At 41.0% G+C, this 22,158-nt stretch overlaps 1 protein-coding gene across 1 annotated transcript in view; it reads left to right on the forward strand.

The window, feature by feature from the left end:
• LOC139661645 (ubiquitin carboxyl-terminal hydrolase 43-like) overlaps positions 1–19,801 on the forward strand; it is a 42,137-nt gene extending 22,336 nt beyond the window's left edge. The window contains exons 5-9 of the mRNA XM_071540162.1: positions 9,119–9,238; positions 9,890–10,139; positions 11,108–11,266; positions 13,342–13,503; positions 13,762–19,801. Of these exons, the coding sequence (XP_071396263.1) occupies positions 9,119–9,238; positions 9,890–10,139; positions 11,108–11,266; positions 13,342–13,503; positions 13,762–14,957 (1,887 nt within the window). The 3' untranslated portion in view covers positions 14,958–19,801. The remainder of the gene's footprint in view (positions 1–9,118; positions 9,239–9,889; positions 10,140–11,107; positions 11,267–13,341; positions 13,504–13,761) is intronic.
• Positions 19,802–22,158: the final 2,357 nt, after the last annotated feature.

Raw genomic sequence — 22,158 nt, forward strand, 5'->3', positions numbered from 1 at the left:
GGCTAACAAACCCCCCTGTGTCAGTAGCCTCTGAACTTCTATCCACCAGGGCCTGCAATGAATTTGCCTCCTTCTTCACTGACAAAATTCAGAAAATTAGACAAGCAGTCAGTGCCTCCATATTAGGTACAGGATATGTGTTGTCCCTGTGTCCACTTAAAATCAATTCAAATACCATGACACAATTTTATCCGATCAACCATAAAAACCTGCCAACAGGCTTTTTCAAAAATGTTTCAAATTGTATGGCCTCAGACCTTTGTAAATTGTAAACATGTCTCTTCTCTCAGGTGTCTTTCCACAGGCCCTGAAAACTGCAGTCATCAAGCCACTCTTAAAAAAGAACAACCTAGACACGTCACTAATGAACAATTATAGGCCCGTATCAAACCTCCCGTTTTAAGTAAAATCATTGAAAAAGCCGTTTTTCAACAGCTGGACAACTTCTTGGCACTAAACAACTGTTTTGATGTCTTCCAGTCAGGATTTCAACCACACCACAGCACTGAGACTGCCCCTGTTAAGGTCTTCAATGACATCCACTTAAACACAGACAGTGGCAGAATTTCAGTCTTAGTATTACTGGATCTCAGTGCTGCATTCGACACGGTCAACCACAACATATTACTAGACCGACTGGAAAACTGGGTGGGACTTTCCGGCACAGTACTAAATTGGTTTGAATCCTATTTAAAGGACAGGGACTACTTTGTGTCTATAAATAATTACACATCTGAGCGGACAAAAATGACATGCGGAGTTCCCCAAGGCTCCATTCTGGGGCCTCTTCTATTCAACATCTACATGCTTCCACTGGCTCAGATTATGGAAAACAACAAAATATGTTACCATAATTATGCAGACGACACACAAATTTACATAAAAATATCACCAGGGGACTATAATCCCATACAAGCGCTGAATAAGTGCATTGAACAAATCAATGACTGGATGTGTCAGAATTTTCTTCAATTAAACAAAGATAAAACTGAAGTAATTGTTTTGGAGCCAAGGAAGAATGACTAAAAGTCAGTGCACAGCTTCAATCGGTAATGTTAAAAACCGCAAACCAAGCCAGAAATCTTGGAGTAGTCATGGACTCAGACCTGAATTTCAACAGCCACATTAAGACAATTACTAAGTCAGCCTACTATCACCTTAAGAATATATCAAGGATTAAAGGACTTATGTCTCAGCAGGATTTGGAAAAACATTTATCTTCAGTAGACTCAACTACTGTAACGGTGTCTTTACAGGTCTCCCAAAAAAATCGATCAGACAGCTGCAGCTGATTCAGAACGCTGCTGCTCGAATCCTCACTAAGACCAAGAAAGTGGATCACATCACTCCAGTTCTGAGGTCTTTACACTGGCTTCCTGTCTGTCAAAGAATTGATTTCAAAATACTATTATTGGTTTATAAAGCACTGAATGGTTTAGGGCCAAAATACATTTCTGATCTTCTGCTACGTTATGAACCATCCAGACCTCTCAGGTCGTCTGGGACAGGTCTGCTTTCTGTCCCCAGAGTCAAAACTAAACATGGAGAAGCAGCGTTCAGTTTTTATGCTCCACATATCTGGAACAAACTCCCCGAAAACTGCAGGTCTGCTGCGACTCTCAGTTCTTTTAAATCAAGGCTGAAGACTTTTCTGTTTGCCGCTGCCTTTTATGACATCAAATAACTATTCATCTCTCACACTGCACTGTAACCTTTATTCTTGTATTTTACACCTGTCTTATTCTATTTTAGCCTTTTTTTTTCTTTTTTTTTAATCTCTTAGCTCTTTAATGAACTTATGAATTTAATTTTTCTTGGTCTTTTATTTGAATTTTATCCTTTTCATTTTGTCTCGATGCTTTTAATGTTTTATATAAAGCACTTTGAATTGCCTTGTTGCTGAAATGTGCTATATAAATAAACTTGCCTTGCCTTGCCTTGCCTATATTTCACGAGTTGCGCTTGGAGGTGCAGCTGTTGGTATAGAGGGAGAAGAGTAGAGGAGAGAGACACAGCCTTTAGCACTGCCAGTGCTGATGACCTGCTTTCCCGATCTCACATAAATCCAATGGAAGTGTGTCCTTGACAACTCTTCTGTCATGAAGGTAATCCGTACCAACACACTGAGGCAGCCATTTGCAGTGCCATGATACCAAACAAGCAAAAACTGTCTTAACTATTAGATAACTCTATTATCTATAATAGAATGATATCAGCAGTGTCCTAGTTCTGCTGCAAATGTAGCTGCAACAATTGAGTTGAGCAAGCTACAAGACAGTATGTCCTATGCGCTCACTGTCCTACCTGAGTCTCCATATCTACCTCTTCCAGAGCTTCACTCAGAAATCATTTTGAAGAAATTTCACTCATTACAGTGTCAGAAACTACAACAAAGTTGAGGGAGTGTTTTAAGACAAGCTGACCAGTGCTTTCTCCTCCCTAAGGGGAGAAGGCAATAAGAAGAGCTAATATTTGAATTCTGAGCTTATACTGGTTTGAGGGAGGATTTTCACAGGAATGTCTTTCAAATGTCTTTCAAAAGATCTTTCCGGTCATCCCAAGGTTGGCTGTCTACTTCTGGCTCCAGGGTTTTTATGTCAGAGTTGTCTCTCGTCATCACTGTCACAGCTCATTCAGCCCTTGTCTGACAAGTTCCAAGGTGTTTATTCTCTTTGTTAGCCAGATGATCAGAGGTAAATATTTCATATTGGTGAGATCCTTTGGCCCATTTCGTAGTTTCCACAACTGAAAGCATCACTGTTCTCAAGCAACACTGCCATTCATTCTGGCTGTTTACGATTGGTGTCTAGCAGAAAACTTGTGGCCCGGATCAAGGAAACATTTGTGTGGGTTCAAACGTTTCGCTCTCATCAGTCAACCGTCTCAAAGATTCACAACCTTTCACAGACTTTAAGTTTTTAAACTAATTTGTATTTGGAGGTTTATCCACTGTAAAGCTCTCACTCACTGGGAAAGAAGGCTAATCAAAAGATTCCCTCCATGTGATTTACTAAGCGAGACAATGTTATTTTGCATGTGCTATTTAATGCTCAGATAAAACATATCTAAACATCTCAGCCTGTGCCCGATAAGCCTATTGTTCTGTACTCTACGACTTTGCCCTGCACAGACAAATGCCTAAGACTGATGAGAATAGACAGGGGAACGAGGGGATGAGGATGATGATGAGGATAATTATGTCCAGGTGGAATATGGAAGGTGCACAAGGGGCATTGTAATTCAATTTTTTTCTGCCATGACAAATAGACAGAAAAATAATATGAATATTTTCAGCATTTTACCAAAGAGGTTAAGGTTATGTAGAAAGTCACGCAATTATGAAGCAGCATAGTACAATTCTGTCATTTGTACTGGCAGTATTCAATTCTAGCTATAATAGAAGTCCTCCATCTCTCCTTTGTTCTCCTTTGTTTATATCAGGTATTTCAGGTAAGAAGAATCACTGGCTGCTCATCACTAAAAAATCATTTCTCTAATAACCAGCACTTCCACTTCTGTCCTTAGCTCTCATTTTACTTATTTTATAGCACTTCTCTCTTACATGATCATTACTGTTACTGTAATTTTGGTGATTTAGGATTTAAAGCTCATTCTACTGTTGCACTCACTGTAAGTCACTGTGGGTGAGCGCATCAGCCAGACATTTAAACTGGAATGTAAATGAATGCTGATGAAGACTGCACTGGCCAAAACTTTTTGCTTTTTCAATTAACGCGCTCTTCTTTAGGCTACTCCCTCACAAAACATAGCCTGCACCGATGTTGAAAACCCGTGTAAATATCAAGTCAAAATGAAAGTTGAGATGCTGTCCATGACTTTTTACTCCACCGTAGAATTATAGTACATTTGAGGATAATGAACAATAGAGGGAAGTAGGCATGTCCTAGGACAACCAGAACACCTCTCTCTTTTGGACATTTAGCCTTTGTAAAACAGGCTCACTGCTGAAATGTTCCCAGAGTCTCCGTGGCTTCAAGATAGTAGCGTAAAGTCCTACTTCTTTTTTCATTTTGCGAATGCAGTTTTTTTTTTAAATAATTACCTTTTTCAGGGCTTGAAAAAAATGTCCCCCAAAATTAGGGGGAAAAGGTCGAATTTACTCAAAGATATTCTACAATAAATAATTTGATTTGCTGATATATTTTGGGGGTTATTTGAAAAACTTTCCTTCTGATTTAAAAAAAAAGAAAAAAAGAAACACCCTCTTGCGGTTTGGAAATTGCAGTAGTTAAATGCACAGCCAGTCTCCAGAACCCCGTCTCTTCCCTCCCTATCGCTCTCTCTGATCAATGTCTCTCTCCCTCTCACTGTCCCCTCTTTGTATCTCTATCGGTTTCTTTCCTCTCCATCTCCCTCTCTCTCCCTCTCTTTCTCTCTCTCTAGCACTCATGGTCATTGAGCTGGAGTTAAGGGGGGTGACGAGGCTGTGTGATTAGCACTGCGCTAGCTTATGAAGAGTTTTATCCTCATGAAATGGTATGTAATTGTTGGACTAGAGATGGAAGCAGGGACTGAAAAGTACCACTTTGGGTCATTCAGGGAGAGAGCGGCCCCTCCCTGTCCTCACTTGGCACTGAAGAGAGAACCCAAGTAGGTTTGGTAGAAGAAGAAACCCTGAGAAAAGTAGTAGTTGATACATTTGAATGGTGGTGTATTTGAACTTAAATGGCAAGAGATATAGTGAGTCAATTAAGAGTCTAATTGACTACCTGGCAAGATAAAATTGTTCACATGTGAAACCATATTCTTGTCTAATTTTGCCCCATTCGGGTAGGATAGACTAAAGATTTAACAAATGCTGCCAAGGGAGTTTCTTTGGATCATAAATAAAGATTAGTTCAGTAATTCTACAAAGGAAAAACGACCAAGGTGCAATGCTCACACAGTAATGCTGTATGCTGTAGAGCTGCTACTGGCTAAAAAAAAGAGCCAAAAAAAGAGAGACTGATACGGGCAGAAAAGAGGCTGAAAGCACATCGGTGGTGATCAACAAAAGAGTCTTTATGAACTAAGAGTGGGAACACAACGGAACTGAAGTTCTTCCCGGATGGGCTACGACACTCACCTTTAGGCTTGTTGGCTTCTATCTTCCTGAGGACACAGAGAGACAGAGACAGAGAGAAAAGTAAGGCAAGTCTGCAACCCAACAGTCATGCAACAGGATTACAGCTGTTCATCCTTCACGGGTCCCTAGGTAGAGGAGTGTGTGGTTGTCTTCTCTCCTGTGGTCACTGCTCTCCTTATATGCAGGCAGCACCTGATTACTAGAGGTGTGAATCTTCACTGGCCTCACGATTCGATTCGATTACGATTCAGAGGGCTACAATGCCATTATAAAACTATTATCGATGCATCTTGATGCATCAAAATTTTTGATTTCTATACATGATTTATTTTTCTCATTGTGTGACAACTTGCTACTTTTAAAACATAGCGTATTTGTAATTATGGATCATTGCAAATGATCCATAATTTAACAAACAGACAAACAGAGATGCAAACTCCTCACCTTTCGGCGAAATTCGCCGTTTTGAGATCGAAATAGGTCACCTACGACTACGAGATTTGTGTAGATCTGAGGGGAAATTTTTTTTAGGGGGAGGGGGGGTCGGTTGGGTTGATCGGGTTAGATGCAGAATTGGTTAATTGAGGTTAAACAGACTGAGCACCGAGTTATTTAAGTTAGTTAAGTTGTTTAAGTGCTGCAGTGTGTGTTGGTCAGCCGGTCTCATTGTTTGTTCCTGCTGATCGCTGCTCCGCTGTGCTAACGTTAGTCTCTGAATGACGGCGTAGAAAGTTCACAATATACTTCAAGTTCGTCTCGCAAAGGTAATTATTGAGTCATTAAATCAAAAAATGCTTGCCACCGCTGCCACCTTTTTTGAAGATGGACTACAAAAAACATGGATGTATTGGCAAGATAACTCTAGCGTGTGCACGCTGTAGACTGTCCGGGTGCTGCACTGCCCTCGCAGTTGATTTCCGCCTTTCTCGTTCCGTCAACATCACGTTATTAACTAACATTTAGAAAATCGATTTTTGACATTTGTGAATCGATTCAGAATCGTCCACGTCCGCATCGCGATGCATCTTAAAATCGAGAAAATTCCACACCTCTACTGATTACTGATTGCCAATCAGATGCCCTATTCTCTGGCTCCCTCTGCTATTGGTTAGGTGGCAGTGGCACCTAATTAATTATTCATAATATTTTTTATTTATTATTCATAATATTTTTTATTAATTATTCAGAATATTTTTTGTTAATTATTCAGAATATTTTTGTTCATGAAAAAGCAGCAGCACTTTAGAAAATTAGAAAATCCCAGTCCCACATCCCAGTCGCCTCCATCCTCCGAAAGCCCAAAGAGGCTTTTCCGTTCAGTTATGAGGAAGGAACTTCCAAAATAAGCCATCATGGTGTTCAAAACTTTTTGGGGTGACCTTCTAATGGAGTATTTACTTTTTTTCCAGCTTTAAAGGCATACTGAGCAGGATTTTCCCCCTTGAAATAGCACAAACCCATCCAAAAATGATCCTACTCAATCATGACTTATGGTCCATTGGTAGTGTGTGACAGTGTGTGTGTCTGCAGAGAGCCTTCTGCCTGGATTTTCTAATTTCTCAATGTTCGGGACGTTTCTGGGCGTTGACCTTTTGGCAGCAGGTGTGTCCGGCCGCAACTAAAACCACTGCTGAATGGTTTTATATCTGAAAGCCATGCTGGCTACGGTAGCGGTCCCGAACTCTAAAACTGAGCAACTGGTCAGAGCGAGTGTGCAACAGAAAACAGGCCGACGTCGCTCTTCATCCCCATTCTACCCTTCAATACTCTCCAACAGGTGAAAGCCAACAGATTCACTCTCATTTTGGAATGAGCCATGTCTGCTTGGCGTTTTGCCTCGCTGTACTTTTTTACTGGTTTTTACCGTTCTGGCAACCGCAGGGAGGAGGGGTCAACTTTGAAAGTTGTGTTTACAAGCCACAAGCAGCAAAATCCTACTCAGTATGCCTTTAAGAACAGCATCAGGTCACTGATGTCAAACGGAGGCTTTAGGTGGATTTGCTAATTTCCACTATAACAAATCATCATTTCTTTTGGTTATTATTAATGCATTGTCCCCTGGAGCACCAAATATGGCTATTTTCAGCACTGTGCTGTATATGAGTATCAAACACGACTGAATTTTAAATACACTGCACCAAGGTGTAGGTAGTTGATTTATAGGACAGCTCCAAAACATGTGAGTCAAGTGTTCTCTGCAGTGTGACAATGGTCACACGTTTCATCCACATTAGGATAAATCCCAGACAGTTTAGCCTGACTGTAATGGTTATGGGCTAAAAGCTAAAACTGTATTAAACCAAGATGAGCACATGACGTTGTCTCATTGACTCTGATTAAATCACTGTCCCAGATTTGGTTGGTTATGTCCACTCCTAGTTCTTGTCCCCTGTTAGATCTTATTAAGAATTCCATACGCAGAGTAGCATCTATCCTGATAAAGGTGGTAAATCAGGAATAATTGGGCCTTGGGTTTTAATAAACTATCTGAAAATAGCAGAACAGATCAGAGTTTGACAGCTTAAATGTGTCTGCGAGGGAATTACTTTTTTAAGTAAAAATGGAGACGAAAAATTCATCTCATTTTCTTTCATTAATTCAGAGTGTGTTTTTCTGAGAGCTGATTTATAAGCCCTATTAACCCACTCAGATGGATATCCTCATTGGGCAAATCTATATTTCATATCACCTGCCATAAAACCTTCTGTCATGTGGCATACTCTTCTAATTCTGAAAAAATGTTTTTTGGTTAGACCCCTCCAAAGTGGAAAACTATTTGCCAATAAAAGGGCATTTGTGTCCATCTCTGCAATATAAAATCATGAATAGAGTGTCATTGATTTTTATGACCCACGTCTAAACAATGGATCTTTTCGTTATTGTAATCCAGCCTAACTTTTTGATTGACATTAAAGCTATGAAGCTATTCAACAAGAATAACATAAAATCTATACAATCCATCGACTCATTAGAATCACTTTGATACAGACAGAAAATATTAATAAATCTATACCTTTTCAAAAAGACAAAATTTCTGTTAAAAAACAAAAAACAGATTTATATAATTGGGCCTATATACAGAACCCATATTTGTGCCAGAGATTTGCAAATATAAAATATCCACCAAAGCTAAAATGGTTATGTTTCATGACAAAAGTAACTAAATAATAAACTGAATAGGAGGATTAGCTGCATTGTCTCGACTTTGTGGACTCTGTGGGCGTTTCTCATGTGGCATTTTAGTATAGAGGCTGGCAATATCCAAAGTTACTAACAGGGTATCATCTGGTAGCTCAGCTAGTCATAATCCTATTAATAACATCAGTGGAATCTTTAATGTATGTCTATGTAATGTATGTCTTATGTCAAAACCTGATTTAAAAAACTGATACACACTTTCATTACCAGCGCTACAGTGGTCTTTTTTTCTGCATTGGCTTCCAGTGTGCCATAGAATTGATTATAAATTCTGCTGCTTGTCTATAAAGCGCTAAATGGCTTAGCTCCAAAATACATTTCTGACCTGCTCCTAGGATATGAGCCACCCAGACCTCTGAGGTCATCTGGGACCGGTCTGTCAGTTGTTCCCAGGGTGAAAACTAAATCTGGTGATGCTGCTTTTAGTAATTATGCTCCCAATTACTGGAATAAACTTCCAGAAGCAATGAGATGTGCTCCCACTGTCAGCTCTTTTAAAAGTCGGTTCAAAACATTCTTTTTCTGTGGCCTTCTGCTAAATCATCAGTATGTAGATGCAACAGGTGTTATTATCTGTATCATTATTTATTTTATTTATGTTTTACCAATTTTATCTCTATCTTTCTTTCTTTTGTCATGTCATTTTAAATAGTTGTGTTGTGTGGCCCTGAGCAAGTTGGCGTAGGAGGATTTTTATGTATTTTTTCTGTTTCATTGGATTTGCCTTGTGTATGAAATGTGCTATATAAATAAAGTTTGCCTTGCCTTGCCTTGCTTAATGTTTGTTTGCCTCATTTTCATGAAAAAGTGAACGGATCGATTGATTTCTTCCAGCTTGCTCCAGATGATGCGTGGAAGTGCCCCCACTGTAAGCAGCTTCAGCAGGGCATGGTGAAGATGAGCCTGTGGACTCTGCCTGACATCCTCATCCTCCACCTGAAGCGCTTCAGACAGGTGCTGTAGGCGAGCTGCAAATTGGTGTTTAAAAATATACTCTCTGGTTTTGTTGTTAAGCTGATCTTGGCTTATTTACAACAGTTATCCCCTCTTAGAATTTAAAAAAGAGAATCTCGTAACACTATTGAAAATAAGAACAATTCTAGTTTTTTGTCTATGGATTTTTTCTGTGTATACTGTTGTTTTGTTGCGCTCTTGATTTCCACTTGAAAAAATATCTAGTATATATATATATAATACATGCACTCACATATACTCCCAGTCAAAAGTACAGACACATTTGGACGCATTTTTACTGTTTTCCACATTTTAGAATAATGTTAAAGACATCAAAACTGAAATAACACAAATGGAATTATGCAGTGACCAAAAAGGTGTTAAACAAATCAAAACTATCTTATATTTTAGATTCTTTAAAGTAGCCGCCCTTTGCCTTGATGGAAAAGCAAAGGCTTTGGAAAGAAATTCATACACAGACATCAACTTCACTATTTATGTTTGTCTAAAAAACAGGTTTCAAGCATTTAAGCATAAACCTTCAGATCAAAATGGCTTTAAGATAATGAAAGACATAGTACATTCAATGAGGTGTGTTCAAACTGTGGCTGGTAGTGTATATGGATAAATGAATAAGAACTATTGAAATAGGTGGGTGAGCGGAGGAACAAGCTGTCCACCCTGGTGCGTTTCCCCCTGGCTGGACTGGACATGGCCCCTCATGTGGTGAAGAGAAGCCAGAGTATGAGGAACTTGAACCTGGGAGCCTGGCCTCCTGCCTGGAAGCAGCCGTCAGGCCAGCACCACCAGCCCTCCGACATGACCCTCCCCCTCGACTACCTGTACGACCTCTACGCTGTGTGTAACCACCATGGAGGGATGCATGGAGGACATTACACTGGTATGGAACTGGGTGCTATAATTATATACTTGTTCACTTCTTTGCCGTCGGAGATTTTCTTTGTACCACTGTCAGTCGATTGGTGATGATGATCACTCACTCTTTCACTTGCTCATTAATCACTTTTTACTTGGAGTCATTATGCAAAGTCCCTCTGTCTATGTGGTATGGGGTGTTAATTAGGATGCACACGATTATGTTCAGACAAAAACTGTGCAAGTAAACTATTGGTATTATCAATGACTGATGAAAATAAACTTTCTATGAAATACAAAAAAAAAAAAAAAAAAAAAAAAAGATATGTATCATTTAGGTGAGAATCTGAAATGAGATGTGAGATGGGAAAATAGATGAGATCCATTAGAAAATGCCTGAACAGGAGGAACAGTGCTGTATTCTGTCTTGCCCAGTGCCTACCTGCAATGTCAGGACCCAATCAGGACCCTGCTGCAGTGAGGAAGGCCTGTTCTATTATGTTGTCTCAAACTTGAAAACTTATTTTTCAGAAAAGAGTAAAATGTAGCTGTCTCCTTCTGGTCAACACTGTTATTACTGTCATACAATCTGACTCCATCAAAATAAAGATAGAGAGATTGTTGCATAGCAACAGTCACTGTTTACAGTGGCTTTTTGAGTCTTTTTGATGGGTGTTAGAACTGATGTTCCAGATTTTTAGGAGCTTAGAGTGGCTTTTAAGGACAGTTGTCCATTATTACTCTTCTCCTATCAGACAGTTCCCCAGACGAGCTAAGAGGGGGTCTACATGTCTGCTTCTCCATGAAGACTTTTTTGTTTCAAACTGAATTTTAGTGATTATTGAGATAAATATTATTTGTAAATGTCAGCTGTGACAACTAATAATACATTATAAAGTCAAGTCAAGTTTTACATGACTTAATTTTAGCACAATGTCACACACATTCAGGTATGCATTATTCATAGTTCTTCTCTGTCATTCTCTAATCCAGCTTACTGTAGGAACTCAGTGGATGGCCAGTGGTACAGCTATGATGACAGCAGTGTAGACCTGGTGCCAGAGGAAGAAGTATGTACCAGAGGAGCCTACATCCTCTTCTACCAGAGACGTAACACCATCCCCCCCTGGTCTGCCAGTAGCTCTCTCAGAGGTATGCACAGCACACCTGACTAAATAATTGAATGGGTAAATGAATGTGTACAAAATTATGACCACCTTTACCCCCAACTCTAATCCTCTTATTTGTACTAAGACTTAAGAATAAATTGGCAATTATCAAATGTAAAGAGATCCAAGTAAAGAGATCCGAGTTTTAAAATCCTAACCGATTTTGAAATCGGGTTGCATCACGCACATAATGCCTACCATACACTAGAAGACTTTGAAAAGACTTTGAAAAGACTTTTAAAAGACTAAAGTCTGACACCCTCTCACATCCAGCTCACATCTAAAGACAATGTGTCATAAGTCACAGAGTTTTTAGTCACAGACTATAAGATTTTGCAAAGACTGCCTACCATACACTAGAAGACTTTGAAAAGGGCTACCCCTACCCCTCAGAGTTTTCCAATAGATTGTAAACATGGACTGACTTGTGAACACCTCTACAAATCCCCCTCCTATACACACACACACACACACACACACACACACACACACGTATGAGAGAAAGAGAGAGGGAGCACTGCAGCCAGATTTATATGATTGAAGCTAGCAATCTTCAGCTGAAATGTACGGTTAGCTCGTAGACTAATAGCAAACATTACAGTAGCTAACGTTAGCTTGCAAGTAGCCCCGTTCGGGACAGTGGTTAGCTTGCTAGCTATAGCATAGCATACTCACCGGGGATTTCGAGGGCTACAGCAATTTCTGTCCACTTTTTTTCCTTCGGAGAGAGCGCAACTATTGGTTGTTGACAATGTTCACGTCATTGAACTTCACTATTTGCATGAGCCAAGACTAAAGACTTCCGATAATATTAAACATGTTTGATTTGATCGGAACGTCAAGATGAGAAAAATACTGACTTAAGACAGCTTGGACTGAGTTTTCTGACCACTTTACACCAAACGATCGAGATGACAGGAGCAAACTCCAGCAAAACTCTCATGATTTTATTCCAACATTGGAAATTTGTCTGCGACAGTGAAATCTCGTTTGGTGTAAGGGAGAAACTTAACCGATTTTCTTCTCTCAAATCGCAAACAAGCTCACACTACAAGTTTAGAACATGACGGTGCATCACACACTACAAGATATTATTAAGATTATCTTGCCCGACGGAGCTTCTGTATGCGACAACTCACGTGACCATGGACAGGCAGGAGGCAGATGTTTACAAACATGGAGGCGGAACAGCTGGCTTTGGTGTGTTCAGTAGTTTGCAGTAGTTTGCCAAAGAAAAGTGAAAGACCAGACGAGTTTGGATGAGGAAATGGTTGGAGAGACAGACATAGGCAAAGCGGACTGTCCGTTCCGGAGGTCCGGAGGTGAGAATTTAACCGTCAGTTTTAATATCTGTTTCTTATAACGTTGGTACGCTATCGCTAGCCTAGTGCTAAAAGTGCTAAAAGGTTTACCGTTGCTAGGCAATACTGTCAGCTGTCCCGGCCGGGACGTTAAAGTTGTATTGTCCAATGTTGAAAGGCATAATGACGTGACGTCGCCGTGCAGATACTCGCAAATATCAGACAGGTAAGAAATTATCGGGGCGGCTCTGATGCGTCTTCGAACGGTTCGGGAGGGTTCAGATTTGATCTGTACACAGCTCACATTAACAGATATTCTGCGCCAAACTTCACTTCCGACAAGACTCAGGTCCAGATTTCTCCTCCGATTGTCGGGAGGGGTAAATCAGGGATAAATCGGCGAAAAACTCCTGTAATCTGAGCCCAGCATAAGAGTTGTACAAATGTCATAAAATACCATGATGAATTCTCACTCTACACTCACACTTTCAGTAATATTACCCATAATTATGACACTCCTTTCCCGTGGCGCAGCCGAGGGAATTAAGACGCTTATTCAGTCGAGGGACTGATAGCTAATTCGCTGTGCATTCGATGGTCGTAGAAACTTCAGTGGAGTTTTGACTGACATGGTGGTGAACAGGTAACCAAATTTTCACTTTGGGGTGAACTGTGTCTTTAAGGTTCATATTCCTCCACTCATCCCTCTATCCATACATCCCATTCCTCATTCCTTCCTTCTCTCTCTGTCTGGCAGGCTCTACGAGTTCATCTATGTCGGACCACTGGCTGATCCGGCTGACAGGGGACAGTAAGAGAGGCAGCCTGGTATCTCGTTCCTCCACCACCTGCCCTTCCTCCATACCTGACTCCCCAGAGTCTCCAGTCTTCCATGACAACACTGCTAAAGAGGAGAAAGGTAAGGGGCCACTCCCCGGAACTAGGCTCTAATCAGTTTAGGAGCTTGATTTGTGAGGATTAATTCTGTGTTGAAGTGTTCATTTAGTATTTATAATGAGGTATTATAATAAAACTGTAATGACTAATTATATTGATGAGATTAGGTAGATAATTTGTCCTTTCTTAATGTTTGTTCTGCAATGTGCTGAGTAATTCAATCATCTGACATTTAGATGACAATGCTAAAATGTATTTTTCCTCTCTGATTAAATGTCAGGTGGTTTTGAAAGCAGGCCATTTGTCAGAGGCATCCAGGGACGCAGCGTGAGCATGAGAACTCCCACCAAGAGCAAGGACACCCTGAGCAAAGTTCTTCCCCTGCGCTGGTCCTTCGGTTCCAAGGACAGACGGAAACCCGACCCAGTACCTCCACTGGTCCCAGCTCCAGCCCCTGTGGAGCTAGTAGAGTACTTGGAATCTGGCCGCCGGCCCCGCTGCACCAAGGACCCAATTGTGACATTGATGACTGGACCAACAAGCAGTAAGGAAGCTACTGAGGGCAAGGCTGCGGCCCAGGTTCCATCTCCCAATGTCGGCAGTCTGAGCTGTATCGGAAGGGCAGCGGAAGACCAGCTGCCCGAGTCTCCACAGGTCCCAGAGGGCCAGAGGAGGCCACCAGACAAGACAGCCAGCCTGAGACGCACCAAGGGGAGCCAGACAAAAGATGAGGGCACCACCACCATAAGCAGTAGTTCAAGCAGTAACACGCTAACCAGGAGGAAGGATGCCAGGAAGCAGAGCTCCTCCAAGGCCTCCCAGGATGCTGAGACAAGAAGGAGTTCCAGCACCGGAGTTCACTCCAGCTACAGCACTCCCAGCCTCCATGATGGGACTCTTAGAAGAGGGAAGGGAGAAAGGGGGGACAGGGTTGATAGGGGTGATGCCCCAGGGGAACACCAAGGTTCACATGGAGGAGATCATAAGCCCAGGAAAGGAGAGGTACCCAAGGGTCATGAGGGGCTGCTCTCTTTCTTCAAAGGCAACTTCCTGAAGAAAGATAAGGACTCAAGGAGGCCCAAGGAGGGTGAGTCAGGGAGGGGAGGAGGAGACGAAGGACGCAGGAGGAGCTCCTCAAGGCTGTCCCTGTCCAACGGAGCAGCAGGAGGGGGTGCCGCGGTGGAAGGAGGCAAGTCTAATGGCTCAGGCCGTCTGGGCGATGAGCTGGCCAACGGGAAGGTGGGACGCAGCACATCCGATATCAAACGCTCCCAAAGCTCCTCCAACATCCCCACCAAGGCGGAGCAGAGCATGCGTAGGACAGCATCCTTGCACCGTAACGGGATGACCGCCGTCCCGCCGCCACCGTCGCGCAGCCTGACGTCAGACAAACCGTCTTACGGCACCCTGCAGAGGACTCGGTACAGCACAACCTCGCTGGGGCGCAAAAGGACAGTCCCTGAGTCCAGCTTCTGACACACATAATAACACACACACACACACACACAAACACACACACAGATCCTCTTACACCAAACAAACTGAATGATGACCAGATCAAAGCAATAGAGCTCGATTCAAAGTAGTAAGCCCTTTTGTTCCCAGAAAATGACCTGTCTCAAGTGGTTGCACCCTGGAGTTGAGAGAGATAGAGCAAATGAAGGATCTTTTAATTCTGGGATGAAAAGAGCAGAAAGAAATGGCGGAACCTGTCTGTCCGATGCCAGAAGGAGACCATTTCTATTCTGTTTTTTATTACTTTAAACAAGTGCCTGAGCAACCAATATGCAGTTTAGACCAATGAGTTTGTGTATGTCTGTTTAGCACTGGAAGCACATGTCTGTTACTGTTACTCATTGATAAACACACATACACACACACACACAAACACATTATCCACACTTGTGTCTTATTATCATAGTATGAGCGTCGGAATTCATCACTCCTTTTTGAATGATTATGGTTGTTTGCTTACAATCGAGACATAATGATTGTGTCCCCTTATGAGAATGTGTCTGCTCAATTAATGGGGGTGCTTTGAGGCTATGGTTACCTATTGACATCAATTATTCATCTTGAATCCTTTGTTTAGGCAATATTGATTGAAAGTAAGTTATGTGTGAGGGCTGTAATAGTTTTATCTAAGGCTGTGTTTACATGAAAATTTGATTTGTAGCCCCATGTATTTCAGAGCTGTTGTTCCCATGTTTAATGCTGTTGTAATGCCTCTTTCAGCAGGAGTGCTTATCTGTAGAATCACTGACCTGGGTCTGTTTAATTGAATCATTATTTGAGCCAACAGGGTGGCATAGTGAGGAGTGAGACCATCCTTCAACTGGGGGACCCAAGGTTTAAACCCCCGTGTTGACAAGCACCCGCCCTGCTGAAGTGTCCTTGGGCAAGACACTGAATCCCTACCAGGTCCAGGGTGCTGTTCTATAGCTTGACCCTGACCTTTGACCTTACTGTGGAGGAAGGAAACAAATAAAGTATTTGCCTAATGCAGTGGACGCAAACAATATGCCATGGAGGTTTAAGGGAGAGAGGAATTAATCAATGAAATCACCTGGTGTAGTCATAGATTGGAATGAAAACCTGCAGACTCTTAAGCCTCCATGGTACATGGTTTGTGATCCCTGGCCTAATGTGATCAATGAAGGAATGTTAAAGGAAAAATCCACCCTCAGATACTTTTACACCTCTTATATGTCGTCAATCTCATGTTAAATTTATTCCATTTGTTTTTTTTCATGCAATTTACTTTTTTGGTGTACCCACTTTCTGTTTCATTTCCTACGTTTCCCAGAATGATTTTGGACAACCCCCAGAAAACGTGGGTGATCTTGTTGCAGTCAGCTGAGGGTTATTGGTGTAGGTGGAATGAGCGATAGCAATGGCAAAGTAAGAGCAAGAGTTTTTCCAGTTAAGAAAAAGTGGGAGTTGTGCCAATAGTTGTTTTTCAACAGTGTTACAGTGTTTTAGGATGGATTTTTCCTGATCTGACGGGTCAGACTCATCTTACAGCAGCACCTTTGCCAGCGCCAATAATGCTTCATAAATACAAATTCAGATTTGGGTCTCAGAAGGTCAAAAATCTGATTTCTGCTCCTCTGTAAATCCAGTATAATGAAGGTTTTGATGTGCACTTTGTCTTGTCACAGTTTGAAAAATTATAAAATATATGATAGTGTTTATGTCCAGTGAGATTGATTTATACGCTGCAAGGTCTACATTGTTATTGTGGACAGTATGGGGGAACATTCAGGCATTTATAATTTACTGATGTGTGCAGTATGTGTAGTTTTTGCTAACTTTATTTATCCAGGGAAGCTGAATAAGTATTCATGCTTTTTTCACATTTACACAGTTATGCACAGTCACACCTAGGAAATGCCCAGTGCAACTACTGGTGACCACTGAGCAGCTTCACCGGTGGTCAAGTGCCTTGGTCAAGGACACTTTGGTGACAGCTGCTGAAGGAGGGCAGAGTGTTATTCCTTCTGTTTCCCTTCCCAGATTTCCTCAGTCAGTCTGGGGTTTTGAATTTGATTTAGCACTCAATATAGGAATTCACACACTATCTCTATGGCCTTTCACAGTATAGTAGTTAACATGAACATGATTTCAATTAACCTGCCATCTTTTTCAGTTCATTCGCATTAGAGCTTTGCGTTGGTGTGACATCCCATATTATGGGTTGGAATAAACCGTTCTCTCTTGTTTGTGACTAGTTAAAGAAAGTAGCAGAAGTTCACTGAAATAATGTTAGGGCATGGGGAAGAAGGTTTGAATACTGAAGTTCAGTGCTTTTCACATTTAATAGGCAGAAAATTATGGCACTAATTAGACAAGACACCAGAGCGAGCATCACAACACCTCTCCAAATAGAACATGAAAACATTGGAGCAAACAGGGTTGTGGAAGCAGACTTTTCATGTTTTAACTAGCTTCTCATGTCATTATATCTTTTAGAATCTGGACATTTTCTCATGTTAATGCCACGGACACAAGCTGCTGTCCTATATGAAGTACGATACTACATAATACTATACTTTTAAAGCTTCGGTATCACAGGGATTGTGAGGCTTTGGTGTCACAATGCAGCCCTTCTTTATCGTGTTATGAGTTGTTTAGGATAAAATTCCCAAGTGTCAAACCCTTTGTTAAAGGGATACCTTGGCATTTTGAGTTTTGAGTTTTGTTATTTTTCTTTGCCAGAAAAAAATCTATTTGTCCTCTCCTTCGGTTTCCCTTAATTAGCTTATTAGCATTTTTAGTATTCAAACTTTATTGAAATCCCTGGTCACAATAAGTTGTAAGCTTGTGGCTTTCAAATAATAAGAATTCTTCCAAGCCATAGCAAATATAGATGTGATAAGTGTCTGGTAAAGAAATATGACAAGTTGAATTTCAAATTGTCAAAGTACACCTTTGTAGTCACTTTGCCGTTAGCTTTGCTCTCAACACCCACTAGTGTACAAAACTCTTGAATACTCATATGAGTTCTTCAGAAAGGTGCCTGAGAAAAACATTCCCCAGATTGTCTCCATAAGGATAGCATGGCATCACTGTTGTCATGTCCTTTGGCTCACTGGGAGGAGGAGGAGGAAGATGTGTTTTTCCGTTTCCATCCTGACCCAAGCCAGTAAGGTCATGTTGACAAGCACTTAGTCAGTGCTTTGATACACTGGTCATTTTTACATTGGATTTTTAAGACTTATTTGGAAAGACGTTTTGGCTGCATGGCTATCTAAGTAAAAATTGGACACTCACAAAGCCCATAAAAGAAAACACATCCCAGTTTTTGAATGAGTGATTTTTACAAACACTTTCAATTGCTGTCAGAAACCTGTATTTTTTTGAGCCAGTTTAAGCAATAATTGTTGAATGTCTTATCCTTTATGTGTTGATGTTTTGCACATGTTTTGACTCTGAAGTGCTGTTAATAAAAAGTTATGTGCAGGGTGCATGCGAAATTGGAGGATGAAGGAATCAAGCACAGCTGCTCTGTGGTTCACCAAATAAAAACAAAAACCTGACATTATACCGCCAAGTCCAGTGTCAAGAGGGATAGATGATACCTTTGCTTTGAAAGCAGTTGCTATTTGACTATCCTCTATAATTACTGGGCCAAACCTTATACTGGACCAAATTGAAATGAAAGCAGCTACAACAACTGTCATTCCCAACCTAAGCAACACATAAAAAAATCTCCACAAAAGGCCTTAATCACTATAATCGCACAGTTGTTTAAAATAACAAAGGCGCTGAAGATTTGTGCTCTAACAGCCGAGCTCTTATCAGCTCTAACACTGACAAAATTGTTTGGGTAATTGCTACCTAGGTATTAAATGGGATTACTACTCAGTTCAAGAATTTATATGCTCCTCCTATTGTCCTGAGGTCCACACAGTAAGACCTCTTCTTCAAAGCATGATGATTACTGTAATCTGTCACAGGGATGCAAAGCCCAGAGCTGCTCCATGACAGTGAAGGCTGACTCATGGAGTGACTGTCTTTATTTATATATCTGAGTGACCTTCATGTTATAATGGTGCTGACTATTCTGAACCAGAACGTGTATGCTTTTAATCAGAAAATCATCACAGGCGCACAGCCACCTTTTCCATTTTTTTCCAATTCATTCTCCAGAGAGCTATAGTCTACATCTAGTATGGAATCCCAGATTAAGGGGCAATCTGACGATGAGTATAGTAGAGAATCACTAATACAGATTGAACTAACTGAAATTTATTGCCATTCAACTTTCTCCAGCTGAGGACGAAGCAGTAGATGGCACATCTATGCTGTGTTTGGATAGGGACACAAAGTCTGTATCGCTCGTCATAAATATATATTTGTTTATGTCTGTTCTCATATCCATGGCTCGATCGAGATGTGGCCACATAAACACAATGTTTACTGTACCAAACTGAGCACTTGTATTTAAAAACTAATTTTGTGAAATGTGGGTTGAAGAGGTTTTATATGCAACTTTTCTACATTTTCTAAATGCTGTGTATATATGTGGACACACACAGAGATAGCTGTGTGTGTGTGTGTGTGTGAGAGAGAGAGAGTGAGAGAAAGAAGGCAGATGTGAATAAATAACCTCATTGTCATTGACATTACAGTTATGGGTCGTAGTGATTTGGGAATAAGATGCCAAGGTATCCAATTGAACTCAAGTGCAATGTGGTCTCTGCTTTGCGTAAGGGTGTAACCAGTATGCTACCACTGTAAAACAACAAAGGGTTTTTGCCTGACTTGTCTGCTGTACATGATGGTATGCTGTTTTATTTTTCAATACAACAAATAAAAAAATACATTGTTTATGACTCTTCTGCTCTCTTCTGCTTCAGTGGCCGATCTTGTTTGTTCATAGTTTGGTATAAAATGTGCATAGTTTGTGATAAAAAGAGAAAGTCAACAGCATTGCAGTATGAATACATGTGCCGTGCATGTGTTACTGCTTGAAGCTTCTCATAATGATAGTTACATATGGTAACTTTAGTTCTGTCATCACAGGTGGATCCTTGAGTCTCCGAGGTCAGAAAACGATACTAAAGGTTGCTGTAATGATCCTCGGTTACAAATGTGTCAACCTCGTTAGTGTCCCTAACAAGGCTCTATTGGCGTAGCGGGTGAAGCCTGATTACTCTACCCCCTGCTGTGACACTAACATGTTTACAACATGTCGCATCACACATCTGATCGACTAACTATGTACACAATTAGTCACAATCAGTCAAGGTCAGTCCCTCTTACACACAAACAGTGGTAAGGGAACAAACCTCATGCTATGCCCCTCATGTGGTAGGGTCTTTATGCATGACCAGCCTAGACACCACCACCATAAGGGGCCATGTCCACCAAAGACCTGTGAAAAAAGCGCTGGCTCTGTTTTTTTATTATTTCCTATGGAACAGTTGCGCTTTCAGCGCTTCCGACCCTTTTTACGAAAGAAAAACTGTTTAACCAAGAGTGAAATGTCCTTTTCAAAAAGCTGCTTGTACAGCACATAATGACAGAGTATACTAATGTAACCATTCGATAAGTTCCATTTTTCCTTCCTTCAATCCTAGTGCCAAATAGATGGAGGGTATGGGAAATACAATGGCAGTGGAAATACAATGGCTTCCACTGCACTTACACATTGTTCCCTTTGAAGCACAGTGGTTACTGGGAGAAACCACAATATCACATTATACACTGGGAATATACAGTATATTGCTAGAAACTTCAAAGTGTTTCCTACGGGAAGAAAAAAAAAAGGTAACACACAAGAAGCAATGTACTATCCGTATTTGCTCTCAGAAGTTGGGTCCACGTGTGCTTTGGGAGTTCTCCGCACAGTTGAGTTACTGTATGATCCAAGTTTGTTTTCTTGCAATTTCTTGAAGAATTGTTATGATCAAAAATGTAATTGTTAAAATAACTAAATATTGATTTTATAGAGAAAAAAAACCAAGTGGTTTCACCCAGTAACCACCCCCAAAACATAGCCGGTTTCCCTCAGTGACCACTGTCCCTCTAGAGGTCTTTCAATCTTCAGTGTTTTCATGTAGTGAGGAAGAGAGTGAGAGCAGTGATGAGGGTGACATGGGCACGGTTGAGGAAGACCAGTGCAGTAGCGAGGCAGACAAGGGCAGTGATGAGGATAATGAAGGTAGTGACGATGAGAAAAATGAGGGCAGTGATGAAGAGAAAGATGAAGCCAATGATGATGAAGATATGGGCAATGATGAAGAAGCTGCCAAGTGCGGTCCTGCATCTCCCAGAGCAAGAATTGCTTCCTTCTGTGTCACAAGAAATGAGAAAAAGTGATCCTAATGATCAATAAATAATAATAATAGAGGTTCATGGACTGTTTAAATCGCCAACAACCACCAACCATTAGAGCTGCATGTCAACTCCTACACTCCAGTCCAACATGCTCCCAGTTGGCTGTCACGAAACACATCGCCCCCTCATCTGCTTCTATACACTCCACTTTCTCTATCTCCAGGTCACCCAAGACTTCAGCCACCAATTACAGCACATCAGACATCAACAGAATCTATCCCTGTTCCCTATTCCTCTACTAATAGCTCTTAAATTGATTCAGCTGTCTTGCCTCAGGAATCATATATAAAGTATCCCATTATTATTACAGTTCACTTACAACAACTTAGGTCTGTCCATAAAGTGAAGCACTTAACCTCAGCAGTCTAAAACTATGTGTATTGTTCCAGAAGCGCAGCTACAGATGAAGCAGTTACACCAACTTACACCAACTTTCAGAAGTTGGTGAATGTGTTTTCCTCAATCGTGTTAGGTTTAAAGGCAAAGAAGGAAAGTGCATGGTTCTTGCCAGGTGAGCTACACAAGCCCTGCCTGTTCTTCAGTCGTTCAAAAGGTAGAAGTTCCTGCCCTAGTTCTCGCTCAAAACCACACTTTGATGTACAAGGCAAAAATGGAAAGACTTCAGTTTTGTGCTTTTCCTATTTTCCTTTTCTGTTATTTGGAAAAAGCAAAAAAAAAAACAAAAAAAAAAACATGGAGGTCCAGAAATAAAACACCGTACACCCTCAATCCACCAGCGCACCATATCTGGAAACACTGTCTTTTCCACCCCATTTACACCTTCTATTATGCTAGTGCAGAGCATACTGTAGATGTGTCAAGATTCTGTCAA

This window comes from Centroberyx affinis, unplaced genomic scaffold (assembly GCF_046629955.1).
Source record: "Centroberyx affinis isolate AG114_WGS23_722 - 3 ecotype Tasmania unplaced genomic scaffold, CSIRO-AGI_Caff_v1 ptg003570l_1, whole genome shotgun sequence".
Lineage (NCBI taxonomy): Eukaryota > Metazoa > Chordata > Actinopteri > Beryciformes > Berycidae > Centroberyx > Centroberyx affinis.